General features: G+C 41.1%; 1 protein-coding gene across 11 annotated transcripts in view; it reads left to right on the forward strand.

The window, feature by feature from the left end:
- rap1gapb (RAP1 GTPase activating protein b) overlaps positions 1–13,856 on the forward strand; it is a 145,600-nt gene that overhangs the window by 128,140 nt on the left and 3,604 nt on the right. For 7 of the 11 annotated variants that reach the window (XM_088069079.1, XM_088069070.1, XM_088069054.1 and 4 more), the window contains 11 exons: positions 1,021–1,176; positions 1,316–1,387; positions 1,766–1,852; positions 3,613–3,756; positions 5,076–5,207; positions 7,306–7,383; positions 9,041–9,150; positions 10,479–10,595; positions 11,138–11,267; positions 11,674–11,773; positions 12,237–12,346. In XM_088069079.1, the coding sequence (XP_087925205.1) occupies positions 1,021–1,176; positions 1,316–1,387; positions 1,766–1,852; positions 3,613–3,756; positions 5,076–5,207; positions 7,306–7,383; positions 9,041–9,150; positions 10,479–10,595; positions 11,138–11,267; positions 11,674–11,773; positions 12,237–12,346 (1,236 nt within the window). The remainder of the gene's footprint in view (positions 1–1,020; positions 1,177–1,315; positions 1,388–1,765; positions 1,853–3,612; positions 3,757–5,075; positions 5,208–7,305; positions 7,384–9,040; positions 9,151–10,478; positions 10,596–11,137; positions 11,268–11,673; positions 11,774–12,236; positions 12,347–13,856) is intronic. The other 4 variants (XM_042508981.2, XM_042508989.2, XM_088069066.1 and 1 more) reach the window with 3 other exon arrangements.

A 13,856-nucleotide genomic window follows, 5' to 3' on the forward strand; every position in this document is an offset into this window, starting at 1 on the left:
GATGTATGAGATTTTCACTGCCAGGGCACTTACAAGCTGTCTGAATCAGAGTCCTAGCAAAAGGCAAAGCAGTGACAACATAAATTCATATTGCAGCAGAGGAAGAAGGTGTCCCTAATGCTTGGCAACACTGAGTTTTTTAGATATTGCTTGGATAAAAATTTAATACTTGGGCACAGGCGCTGTGGCCTCCAAGCGCACGAGTGTCCTTTTGCTTTTTTGGCAACAAGAAAAAATGCAGCTTTTCAGCAGCGACAATTTGGGTTGCTGACAGTCAGCCATCTGCACAATCATAAACCATTTTTGTTAGACTTTGCAGTGCCTCCACTGGTATTCAGATGCATTAATTTCCGCACTATCAACAGTCTTTGAAAGCTCAGGCATAAGAATTTAACCCTTTGACACCTGGAGCAACATTACTTTTCTTGTGCTGCTTTCAGACGCCTTTCACAAGTATTGAAACCTTTGAAACCTGAAAAAAATGTTTGCTATTTCTCTCAAAAACACAGGAAAATATGCAATTAGAAACTTTGTAGAAAATGTCAAGGGAAAAAGGAAAAAGGATAGGGAAAAACTTTTAAACTTTAAACTTAAACTTTAAATTTTAAACACTTTTTGCAAGCCATTTCCTTATTTTGCTTTTTTTTTTTATAACTTTTTCCCTCTTTTATTTATTTTATTTTGATGTTTTTTCTTGTACTTTTAAATTATTTCTTGCTAATTTTGGGGTAACTTATTCTTTTAATGCTCATTGCCCTCCTCCCATGATTATGAAAAAAAAACTCTCAGTTTTTAAAGGTTTTAGTTATAGTAGTGTAAAACCAGGGTGTGTCGTATATCTCAGAGAGAAGGTTGTACTCTTGGGTTAAAGTCCTGTCTGCCTCTCTGGCTGGACTATATTTATTCAGGGTCGATCCGTCAGTGCAACTCCTGGAAGTGATTCTGTTACAGGCCTGATTCTCTAACTGGTCATTTTAGATGTTTCCGCTGTTGTTAGTTTTGTTTATTTGTGCTATCCAGCTGCAGAGGAAGAGGCACATAGGAAACGACATCGTAGCCATCGTGTTCCAGGAGGAGAACACGCCCTTTGTACCAGACATGATCCAGTCCAACTTCCTGCACGCGTACGTGGTGGTGCAGGTGGAGAACGCGTGTACTGACAATGTCACCTACAAGGTTGGCTCCATAGTATTGCATGATACTATATCAAGAAACTTTGATGGACAGTGACCAATAAAGTCACCTGCTGTTTTAATAAGTGGCATGTGCATCACGGATAACAGTGTTATCAGTGTGCATCTGCTCTCTCCTCCAGGTGTCTGTGACTGCACGGGATGATGTACCTTTCTTTGGCCCTGCATTGCCTGACCCTGCAATCTTCAAAAAGGTCAATAATAAGAATAATTATAATAATACATTTTATCTATAGAGTGCTTTTCAGGAAACTCAAAGACACTTTACAAAAGTCAAGAAAGATCAAAGAAATACATTAAAATACATAATAAAATACACACAACATTAAAATTTATACAACATTAATTAGACATTGAAAGTAGTTTTAAACAGGTGGGTTTTGAAGTGTGTTTTGAACTGGGAGAGGTGGGTGTAGTCACTGATGTGTTTGGGCAGAGAGTCCCTGAGGGAAGGGGCAGCTATGGAGTAGGCTCTGTAACCCCAGGTTCAACAAAAATTAAATTCTACTTTACAAGCAGACATCACAACCCAGAAATCAAAACCTGTCCTTCTCTGTATTTGCCTTCTGCAGGGCCCCGAGTTCCGTGAGTTCCTCTTCACCAAGCTCATCAATGCAGAGTACGCCTGCTACAAGGCTGAGAAGTTTGCCAAGCTTGAGGTGAGAAGAGAAAAACAACTGCGCCAGAGAAGTGTGAATTCTAGTGGTGTGTGTGTGTGTTTGTGCATGTGTGCATGTCTAAGTGCACACCTGTGTTTGCCGAGGTGAGCGTCCGGTTGGCTGTGTTCTTGATAAAAAAGCAGTTTCACTTAAGGCGGATTTATCACCATCAAACTCTAACAACAACCACAATGCTAATGAGCTCTAGCTCAGATGTCTATCACTCTGATGTGGTGCTGTCTGATCATTTTAGTCAGCGCCACCCGTAGACTGTATATAAAGATGGACAACATGACAGATCCCTCAAAGTGTAACATTTCAAACTGGATCGCCCCCTGGTGTCTGTCTGCAGTATAGGTCATAAACCCTGCCCCTCAATGTAAGTGAATGGGACATAGGCCAAACTACAAACTAAAAGTACATGCTGTGTGTGCCAATCCATGCGCTCGCATTCAATGGAGCTGCTCGCAATTGGACGGGTGTTTTGGCGAGAACTCCCCCACAGTGGATATCGATACTGCTCAGACTCCGGCTTCAAATGACTTCACCAGTACAATATGGCGGTGCCTGTATCTGGGATATTTTGGCCTCACTTAAGCACAGCAGAAGTGGGGGCGCGTCGTCCATCTTTATTAACTGTCTATGGCGTCACCCACATCCCTTAAAGGAACAGTGTGTAAGATTTTGGGGAATTTAGTGGCATCTAGCAATGCAGATTGCAATTCCTTTAGTGTTCATTGCTTAGGACGTTTTTACTGGGAGACAAATTATCAGCAGAGGTCTCCTCAACTTCAAAACAGACCAGGTGACTAAAACCAGTAGAAACACAGAATAAAGCAGTTTCCCATTAAACATCAGTGTTTCTCCTTTTCTGTTTTAGCCCAGTACCTGCTAATGTGAGCTCACCTTATTTCTGATCCAAACATTAAGGAGGTTTTTAACCATGAGCAGAATTGTCTGCAGGTTATCTCCCCAATGGACCCATTGATTTAATGCTGTTTGGTATGTCAGACGGGCCGCTAACCCAAAAAACTGCTAATGTATTCTCACTTTTTGTCTCTGATAACTTAAGATTGAGACTTTCAGGAGATTTTTACCAGGAGCCAAATTATCCACAGACGTCTCTTCCTCTCCGAAACAAACAGATGCGGTGATTTAAAGTGGTAAAAACACTGAATAAAGCAGTTTAATATTACAAATCAATGCATCTTCAGTGCTGTTTGGTATGTTGGAGACAGACTCCTGCCAATGTGTGCTCAATTTTTATCTCTAATAACTTAAATTCTAGACGTTCAGTCGTTTTTTTTCTGGGAGCCGAATTATCCACAGAGGTTTCCTCCCCAAGAAAAAAATACACGCTAATTTAAACTGATAATAACATTGAACAAAGCGGCTTCATGTAAAAAATCTGTTTTTCTGACCTTGTTTGAAAATGTGAATGGCGCAATCTAGAGGCAACGTTTGGTTTGTCCATCCTGGGCTACTGCAGAAACATGGCGGTGCAATGTGGCGATCTGCGTAGACAAAGACAATCTCCCTATGTAGATATAAACGGGTCATTCTAAGATAATGAAAACATGGCGGTTCTTATTTTCAAATGATTACACACCAAAGAAAACAGTATTTTATATTCCATTTCTGCCAATATATCCTCCTAAATCCTACACCCCGGTGCTTTTAATCTGAAATGGTGAACTAACTTGATATTAATATTTCAGAGTGTTAGTACCTGTGCAGACTGACTGTGTTGTTGTTGCCAGGAGCGCACACGTTCAGCCCTGTTGGAGACTCTCTATGAGGAGCTGCACATTAACAGCCAATCCATGATGGGTCTGGGTGGAGAAGACGATAAGCTGGAGAACGGGGCTGGTGGAGGAGGAGGAGGCTTCTTTGAATCCTTTAAGGTACAGCTCCATCTCTCATTCGACGAGACGCACCGTTAATCTGCAACTCCACATGCATGAGAGAGAATGGTTATGACTGCAGAAACTTTTAAGGATGCTTTTTTTCCCTCCCCTGTCTCTTGGCTGGGATTCTGGGTATTCACACATGAGAAAACAAAGCATAGAAAATGTGCAGTATCTCAAAGGACCAGTCCTGTGGCATTTGATTTCCTCACTTGGCTGCGACTGCTGAACTCTGTGTGTTTTCACATGATGGTGTGGTTTTTGAGGCTGTGCAGCGTCCTGTTGTGTATGAAAGGCACTTTCTCTGACTGAGTGCTCCATCAATGACCATTAGGGTGGTGGAGCGAGGCCCGGTCGCTGAGGCGCAGCGGTAGGAGCTGTGATTGTGTGTGCCTGATGAACGATTTAATGACCCTTCATTAGAGAGTTGATGATGCAGTTTGCATGTCTCCCCATGGGCAGCGTTCCCTCGCTGTTTTTCTCTCCTCTGCGTGTCACCAACTAGTCCTCTGCCATCTTTTCTGTGTTTCCATGCTACTTTGGAGAAATAATTCCACCTTTCTCTCAGTCTGTCTTTAGATGCATTTATTCTTCATACAGGCATACCTCTGTATCAATGTTCTCTCGCCCACAAATCCTGTCTCTATTTTTCTTTCTACTTGTCGAGAGCTATCTTACTGCCTCTCCTTCTCTCCCTCAAACCTCCACAAATCACAAATATATCCAACTCTGTCTTCCTCTAACAGTGTAGACTCTGCTGTCCTGCTGCCTCCTTTACTTCCTCTCACTGTCTTCCTAGCTCACACTGTATCTCAACTTCCCTTCCCATGACACAAAACCCAACTATAGATACTTTAGAAAAGAGATGCGGCTCCATCCTCCTCCACAACAAAGCCTACTCTCTCCTCGACCTCCTGTGAACCCACAATTCTTTTACGCAGCCTCTCCCTCCTGCCTGTTGACCTGCACTGCCCCTAAGTGTTCAAAAATAGTCCTGCACACACACATGTAACCGCTGTGAGTTCCTGTGCACATGCACATGTACACACACACACAAATACACACATCTGTGCCCTCAGAGATTCAATGCAATTATTCCAAAATATTCACACATATTAGAAAAAGAGGTTCAGCAAAAAGTACACAGAATCAATCTGTGTATTAGCAAAGTATTTACTGACATACATGTTGGTCAAATATAGAGTCACATATATGTGGTATATACACTAGTTAAAAAAAAATCAGTCAGTGTGTTTCGTTTCCACATAACATCCAAAGTGGATCCACTGACAGTATCTCCTCGTTTCTCTCTGTAGCGGGTCATCCGCAGCAGAAGCCAGTCTATGGACGCCATGGGCCTCAGTAACAAGAAGTCACACACAGTCTCCACTAGTCACAGTGGCAGCTTTACCCACAATCCCGCAGAGAGCCCCAAAACCCCAGGGATTGTAAGTAGCCCATTTTGGTTGACATGATGCCCACCTGACACGTACACTCAGCATACAGTATGCGTTCACCGTTCACAGCACGGTGGATGAATACAGACTGCTCTAACCCTGTTCTTCTTATAAGCAGCACTTACGCAAATTGCTCCTCATCAGTATGTTCTTATCAAAGCACTTTCATACCTGACATTTTAAATTCACACTTGCTTTGAACTAAAGTGGCTTTCCTTGATTGCCTTCTTCCATTTATGGCTCATAGTTTTCCTGTTAATAACTTTTTTTCTTTTTTTGGAAATTAACCACATCATTCATTTTCAGCCTTACATTCATTCTCATCTGTTGAGAGAAGTCTTCATCTCCACATAGAGTGACAGCTAGATATCTAGGATGATGTTAAAAATAGACTATGCAATGTGGGATGAATCAGACGATTTCTTTCCTGATAGTTTGTGAGCCCCAGTCTCTCTCTCCTGAGTCTTGAAGTGAGCTCAGTGTAACAGCTGTATGACTACCCAGACTCCCTCCCTCCTTACTGCGCTTTTGTCATGACTGTTTACCTCCTGCTAATGTTCCAGCCTCTCCACGCAGCTTTGTTTATGTGCATGTGTGGCTGCAAAGTGTGCATGGCACAAGCCATAAATGCAAGGAGCACCTTCCTGTTCCTTCAAATATGGGGTTAATTTCAGCTATTTTGACTCCTGTTCCAGTTTTATGTCTCTGCGCTGTTGATAGTCGAAACTGGAGGAATTATGTTTTCGAGTTATCCGTCCACACGTCCCATTTTCGTGAAATCACTCAATATCGCAAGATTTAGCACAAACATCCAAATGGATTCAAGGGTGAACTAATTAGATTTTGGTTGTCATAAGTCAAAGGTCAAGGTCACTGTGAACTTGCATCCACCTCATTCTCGTATACGCAATATCTCAAGAATAGCCAAAGGGAATTTCATCAATATCAGCACAAACGTCGACTTGGACTCAACGATCAGCTCATCAGACTGTGCTCATCATAGGTCAAAGGTCATGGTCCCTGTGACCTTGCATGCACATCATTCTTGTGAACAAGATATCTCAAGAACACCTTGAGGAATTTGGGGGTTTTTTTCTTCAAATTTGATAGAAAAATTGACTTGGACTCAGTGATGAACTCATTCTCTTGAACACAACATCATTAGGAAAACTCTTAGTTTCCTTAACTTTGGCACAAACGTCTACTTTGACTCAAGGATGAACATATTAGAATATGGTGTTCAAAGGTCACTGTTTGTCAAAACATTGACAAAACATGTTTTTGGCCATAACATGAGAGGAGAGTTCATATGTTGAATATGACAAAATTTCACACAAATGTTTATTAGGATATAATTAAGAAGTGCTGACATTTTATATTCGAATGGTCAACTTCGCTGTGACATGTGACATCTTGCGCAAAAACACTTTTCTGGCCTTCACTCAACTTCATAACTCAGGAACAGAAGGGGAAATATTTGGTTGGACACTAAATTGGTGACACTGATTTTAGGCGCCCGCCCTGAAACTGTGCTGATTATTTAGATCTTCTGTATGTGAAGCATCCATGTTTTCACAGACATGGATGCAAACTAAGTAACTTGACTGGTGCACGGAGGCACCTAAACTTGTAGCCGTAATTCTAACTGTTACTGACAGTATTTTGACTAAATTAACCCCATTTCTGAAAGGACAACATTTTCTTAAAAGTGACCCTTGTGGCTGTCGTCAACCCTCTTTGCCCTCTCCCTCCTTCTGAATGCATCACTAAACAAACCTGTAACCCTCAGGGCAGAAACTGCCAACATGCCTGCTACCTCGGTACCTCTCATCACCTGCTGTGCCCTCCTGTGTTGGATCCCAGCCTGCTTTTGCTCCAAAAAGCTTCTCACTGTTTCCCTAATATCATGTTTTCTCTATTAAGTCACGCTATTAGCTCTTTTTTCAAGCTTTTTTGCACCTTGCTGTTTAAATTCTTTGTGCTCTGCGCATGAAATCTTATGATGTTTCTTTTCCTTCCCCTCTTACTTTTGTCAATCTATCATCTCCTCTCTCTCTGTGCTTCCTTTGCCATGTCTTATGTGGCTCAGTCATTGCTTGTTCCAGGGAAAAGTCCCAGTAAATATGGACGCCGAGGCAGTGCCATAGGGATAGGAACAATAGAAGAGGTTCATGTATATTTCTCCCTTCTTGTTTACTATTTTCGTCTCTGTTTTTTACTTTTGTCTTATACTGTCTGATAATGTAAGTGTGCAGTAAATAGTTTTTAGTTAAAAATGTGCCTGTTTTAGTTCTCATGGCTGTTAGAGGTTTTCACATACAACAATCGACCACAACATTAAAACCTCTCATAGATAAAGTGTATAAAACTTATCTCGTCACAGTGCATTGTTCTGCTGGGAATTCTTAAGTCTTGGCTTTTATGTGGATGCCACTTGGCATGCACCACCCACCCCAACACTATTACAGACCAACTCCCCCCTCCCCCATGGCCACGGCAATCCCAGATGGCAGTGCCCTGCCCCCTGTAGGACAATGCACCATGCCACATGGCAAAAACTGTTGCCCAGAGATCATGACAGAGCTCAAGACGCCAACTTGGCCTCCAAATTCACCAGATCTCCGTTCGATCAAGCATCCATGGAAAAAGTCCGATCCATGGAGGCCCTCCTAAAGACTCAAAGGATCCGCTATGTACCGTATGTACCTGTATTGTACCTTTCATACAGAATGGCGAAGCGGCATAACATAAAATTCCCGCCTTGAAGAGGCAGCATAAAAGTGGCTGTGGACGCTGGACATCTTCATGGTTGATCAGATTTGGATCTGGGGAATTTGGTCAGTTTTTGTTGTGTTGAATGTTGCATTGTACTGTTGGGGGGGGGGGCACTGCCATGAGGAGGTGTACTTCGGTTGAAACAGCATTTTGTTAGATAGTGTGTGTCAGGTGGCATCCACATGAAGACCAGGACCCAAGGTTCTACCAGCAGATCATTGCATTATAACAAGATGATCAATATTATTCACCGTACCTGGTTTAAGTGTTGTGGCTGATGGCTGTATATAGATGTAATAAGGTATAGTGACATTTTTTTGTAGTTACAGTCTTAATTATAATTTAATTTATTCATGAAGTAGCGTAACCCTTTTCATTTATGCATTAACAAAATAATAATCCATATTGGACTGAGGGATGTTTTAGCTCATTTATCTTATGGTTTTGCCTGTAATGCAAATAGGGGTTTTTTTTCAGATAGATCATATCATTTCAGATGATACATTTTCTCGATTCATTCCATCTCAGCAGATCTCAGGGTTTCATGCATGAATTCCTTTGCTTCATTTCACTTTTAAATTTATGCCTAAACACAGTAAGAGAAAAGTAAGAAATTCAGAAAAGTGAATTGTAAACAGACTCCCACTCATGTCCTTATACACAGTCACTCATTGATGAATCATGCTGCATCTCGAATTAGAAGAGTGTACCAGACATCTTGAAATTTGAACAAGTAAACTTTGCCGTCTGACCTGAATACTTAAAATAAGAACCAAATAGAAAACCCAACAGAAGGATTTTTAATAAGACAATATAGAATATATACCTGTTAATCAGTTTCTGCCAGAGTATTACAGATATGTAAAACATGTTCCCAAATGTGTGACTACAGGATTTATCAGGCCATCAGCTCATCATTTATCTCACAGCATATCTCTACATGTCAACATCTTTCACTTCAGTAGCCGACTGTCATGTACTGTATATATTTTATGCTGTGCTTGTGCCCATATTGTGTGTCTGACTTTCCTCTCCCTGCCCACCGTCAGTCATTGATCATTCCTGGGAAAAGCCCAACCAGGAAGAAGTCGGGGCCCTTCAGCTCCCGTCGCAGCAGTGCCATTGGCATCGAGAACATTCAGGAGGTCCAAGAGAGGAGGTGAGAGGACAGAGCAGAGCTGATCAGCAGGGAGTGGGAAGTGAGGAGAGAATAGTGTTGCAACAGATGGAAGCAACGAAATTAAAGTGAGGAAATCAGTCATTAGAAGACACACTGTGCAAGATGCAGGCTCTTGATGGATGGCAGCTCAGATCAAGAGGAGGGATATTAATGCATCGCTTTATTTGTTGTGCTTCATGCATGCAGAAACGCGGGGGTTTGCCCGGGACGCGCACATGCTATTAATGTGTTGAATGAACGACATGTAGTATCACATTTTCCGTAAATCTGAAACCTGCGTGGATAAAATGTTACAGCAGCATAAACAATATGACTCATATGTTTAATTTAAACCTGCAACAGGCTCAGCTGCTGTCGGCTCAAAGTGCAAAATGAAAAAAAAATAAATAAATAAAACCTACAGGCTCACATACATGAAACAAAGTAGCAGGTGCGCTTTGAGATGCCCACACAATCTGTGTGGACAAAACCTAGTGCCTACTGTTATAGGTGTGGGGACTACCACAAAATTCTGTTTAGACCTGATACAGAGCCAGAGTCAGAGTTGCAGATACTGAAACTGATACTTTTTATTAATATGCACTTGCATGTAGGCGAGAGCAGTGATTTATGAGGTGAAAAATCAGTCTGCTAATGTAACAGCTAATGATGACAAATAACAGTTTGAAAATGAAACATTAACCAATGCTGAAGATCTGATTTGACTGAAATATTAATTTCACTACAATATAACTGGATATATTTGCCCGAGCCTCTCTGAAAAGACTATTTCTCTGTCATGGTCTGGATGCTGAGGCATTTTTCTCCTTTCCTCCGTTCTTTTCTTTTGCAGCTCTTTCTCCTGTTTTTTATCCTCTTTGGTTCAGTTATCAATGCAATTATGTGTCGGATTAAACTAGTCAGTTTTATTCTTGAAATACAGACAGGATAGAAGAGAAACGGATCCCTTTTTTGGTATCAATCCAGTTGATGCTAGAATCAAAAACGCACTGTAGTATCAATATTTTGGTATCAGTCCGTCCACCCTAACTTGTGGTTGCGCTTGCACTATTAAAACAAGGCCTTCCATATCTTGTAATATCTGTGATGCACCAGTTAATCATTGCATCACATTAGTGAAGAAAAAATGTCAAAAACAGTCTAACACAGTTTGTGGTTTGTGGCAGTTAAAGGGCCCCGCACTTATCTATTTCAAAACATGTATAGATGATAGAATTGTCCTATAATATTCATCTAATATTTGTCCAGTGTGTTACCGTATATTTATTAAGTTTTGTCATGTGTCATTCTTTATCCCTGTCCTAAAGCCGAGAGGTGTCACCCAGCGCCCAGAGGACACCAGAGGGCGGCCACTTTTCACAGGAAAACAAATCAGACAACTCCTCCAATCACAGCTCTCCAGAATTCCTTGCTACAAAGAACAGGTGACAGTTATTGAAATTCTCTTATCCCTGATTTCTTTAAATCTAAGTTCATTTAACAAACAATTTCTAGATTAAATATTGCAACCTTTCAATGCATTCTATTATGTATTGTATTTTTGTATTTTATTTTGACGCTATTGTGATTTGATGTTGATGTTCTGTTGATTTTTATGCTGCTATATGACCCTCTTGGCTTGGTCTTACCTGCAAAATATTCAGTTATATTTGAACCATTTTAAAGCTTTTTAACTGGGTCTTTAAGGCTGCACTTGCAGTTTGTTTTAATGTGGGTACATCAAAAAATATTGTGACAAACTTTATGTTTTGGTGAGTATTACCAGGCCTTAAAGCTAATTTAAAAGGTTGCATCAGCTACAGAGCTTAAACGATTTCCTGGCACTGATACAAACTCACTGCTGTCACTTTGCTTTAAAGTGCCAAATTCGAAAAATAGAGAAAAAAATGTGATTGTGCCACCCACATAAATTCACTGTGTTTGAAAACACAGGTGTTTGTGCGGTCAGAGTGACCCAGGTGTGTAGTCTGGCGATGTGTTGCAGGGCGCCGTCCATCCCCGAGGCTCAGGACCTTTCCCGCTCCTCCTCCAATGCCAGCAGCTTCGCCAGCGTCGTGGAGGAGCACGAGGCAGACGAGGAGTACGACACTGGACTGGTGGGTGGAAGCAGGCGGAGAGATAACACATAATGAAAGTGCATACATGCATGCCACTGCCTCAAAACCAAACCACCAGGCAGCTTCTGATGACATATTTAATATTTGTCTCACTCTTACTGTGAGAAAAAAATAATCCAGCTGTCCTTTAAACATTTCAAAACAGAGGATGTGAGAAGGTTTGATGGATTTAACTATGTCCCAGTGATGACATGTTTCAAAATGAGTTGCATAGCAATACAATACATATTAATGTGCATTTCTTTCACTTGCACCATTTTGCATTTAAAAAAAGAGAGATGCAAATACAAGTCGAGCTGTGGTTACGATTAGGCTGTACTTTTTATACATTATCAGTGATAAAAAAAAAGGGAAATATTCCTAACTTCCTTTATCCCTCCTGCAGGAAAGTGTGTCTTGTGTTACGCCACTCAAGGGAGACTCATTCGTGTACAGCTCTGCGGCGGAGGACAGCGCGTGCAGTACAAGCCAGGGAAGTTTTCCAGGTGAGTTTAGGACAAAGGGGGCTCATATTACTGGGGCAGCGACAGCCTGAAGGTGTGAGAAACAAGCAAGATACCAAAGGTCAACTGTTTCACATGTCCAGAGTATCTGGGGAAAATCTAAATGGGGCAGATGTAAGAATAACACTCCCTGCTTCCGGAGCAATTAATATCAGAGCACCTCAGCTGCACCAGTGGAGCTCGCTGCCAACAACAACTGAGCAAATTTGTCATAAAAGCATGAAGTTTACTAAGCCTAAAAAGAAAAACATTTCAATTTTTTTTTGTGAATCCCACTCCACTTCTATTATGCTGCAAATTCTGTATTTTTGTACCGCTGATGATTCACTCTGAACCATTAATCTTTTGCATGCTGGGATATCCTTTTTAGGCCAGAACAGCTGGCAGCATTATGTTCTTGAGTTTATTAACCATGACAACCGCGCATCTGTCGCCTCCCTCCCAGCCGCCTCTCGTCTTCAGCAGCAACCGGACGCAGTGAAGACATCAGAGCCAAAAGGGACAGACAGCCGGCCCAAGACAGAGCGCCCCTCGCAGGAGCACAAGTTCTCATCGGTGAGACAAACTGCTTGTCATCAGTCATTAGGCGACACTCAGATGGCTCTCCTCTGTGTTTTCCAAAGTTCCCTCTGGTGAATTGTTTAGGTCATTTATTGAGTAGAAAGTCCAGATATTCACTTTCTCCAGCTCATATGGGAACGTTTGCTTTGGTTTTATGTGATATTTTGATTTTGTAGATGTCCCCTTGAGTTGCGGACACTTTTAACGGGTATATTTTTATTTAGTTTTTACTGTTTTCTGACATTTTGTAGACTAAACAGTCCATCCATACTAAGAGTATGCAGCCATGCAAGCTGCTCTGTGAGGCTTTAGCCAGGAATGGGAATGCTTTGAGCTAAATGCTAACCGTGCTAACATTCTCAAAATGACAACCATTTTTGCCATCGCAGTTCAACCCTTTGAAACCTGGATGGACATTGGATTCTTTCAGACAACTTTCACAAGCTACTCAACCCTCTTCGGTCAGAGCAGATTGGTTTGATCTCTTTCAAAAACACAGGGGAACAGGCAATGAGCAACAATGTCGTACAAATTGCGAGAAGTCAGAGTTGACAAGAAAATGCCCCTGAAAATTAGTTTGAAAAAACTAGGGAAACATGTTCAGGAAACTATATTTATGATTATATTTATTATATTTTGAACAAACAATTTTCTTGTTCGTTTTTGTTATTATTATTGTTTTCTTTACTTACTTTTAGGTAATTTTCTTCTATTTTCTATTTTTTTATTCTTTACATATTTTTGGCCCATGTTTTGTTAAGTTGCTCATTGTCTTCTCCCTATTTTTTAGGAATAAATCATATTAATTTTCTCATGTTTTAAAGGGTCAAAGTGTTATTATCATGCTGAGACTTGATAGATTAGCACTAGACATGAAGTGCCGCGGAGGCTGATGCCATTCGTTTTTGTCATCAGGTATTTGTTCATAAACTAAAACCAAAGTATTAGACAAATAGAAATTCTGACTGGCTGATAGGGTGGGATGACTAGTTAAGGGATCACCAAAGTTAGACCAGTTCATCCCGAGGAGACATGAATATCTGTATGAATTTCATCGCAGCTCATCCAAAAGCTGCTGAAACATTTGACTCCAAGCAAAGTCAAAAGGATACATATTCTGGGAACCAGGAATGTCTGTGAAATATTGAATAGTAATCCAATAATTGTTGAAATATTTCAGTCTGGACCAAATTGGTTTACTGACTGACTAGCATGGCTAAAAACAGAATGGACTAAAATCATACCTCTTGGGTATGTTGCCACTCGAATGGGGTGATTATTCACACTACATATTCACATGAAGCACACTACATTTACACTGAGTATTTAACAAATAATTTTCATTGCTGGGCTGGCTTCCACATGGGCTTATTATATGCCTCGAGAGTGGCCAACATGATATCGCTGAGTGCCTGGTCGCCCGCAGGGACCAAATGAGTCACTCACAAGGCACATTCTAAAAATAACTATGGTAAAGACGGCCATCGATAACATCTCCATGACC

Source organism: Plectropomus leopardus, chromosome 2 (assembly GCF_026936395.1).
Source record: "Plectropomus leopardus strain MGB_pleo_1.0 chromosome 2, ASM2693639v1, whole genome shotgun sequence".
Taxonomy (NCBI): Eukaryota; Metazoa; Chordata; class Actinopteri; order Perciformes; family Serranidae; genus Plectropomus; species Plectropomus leopardus.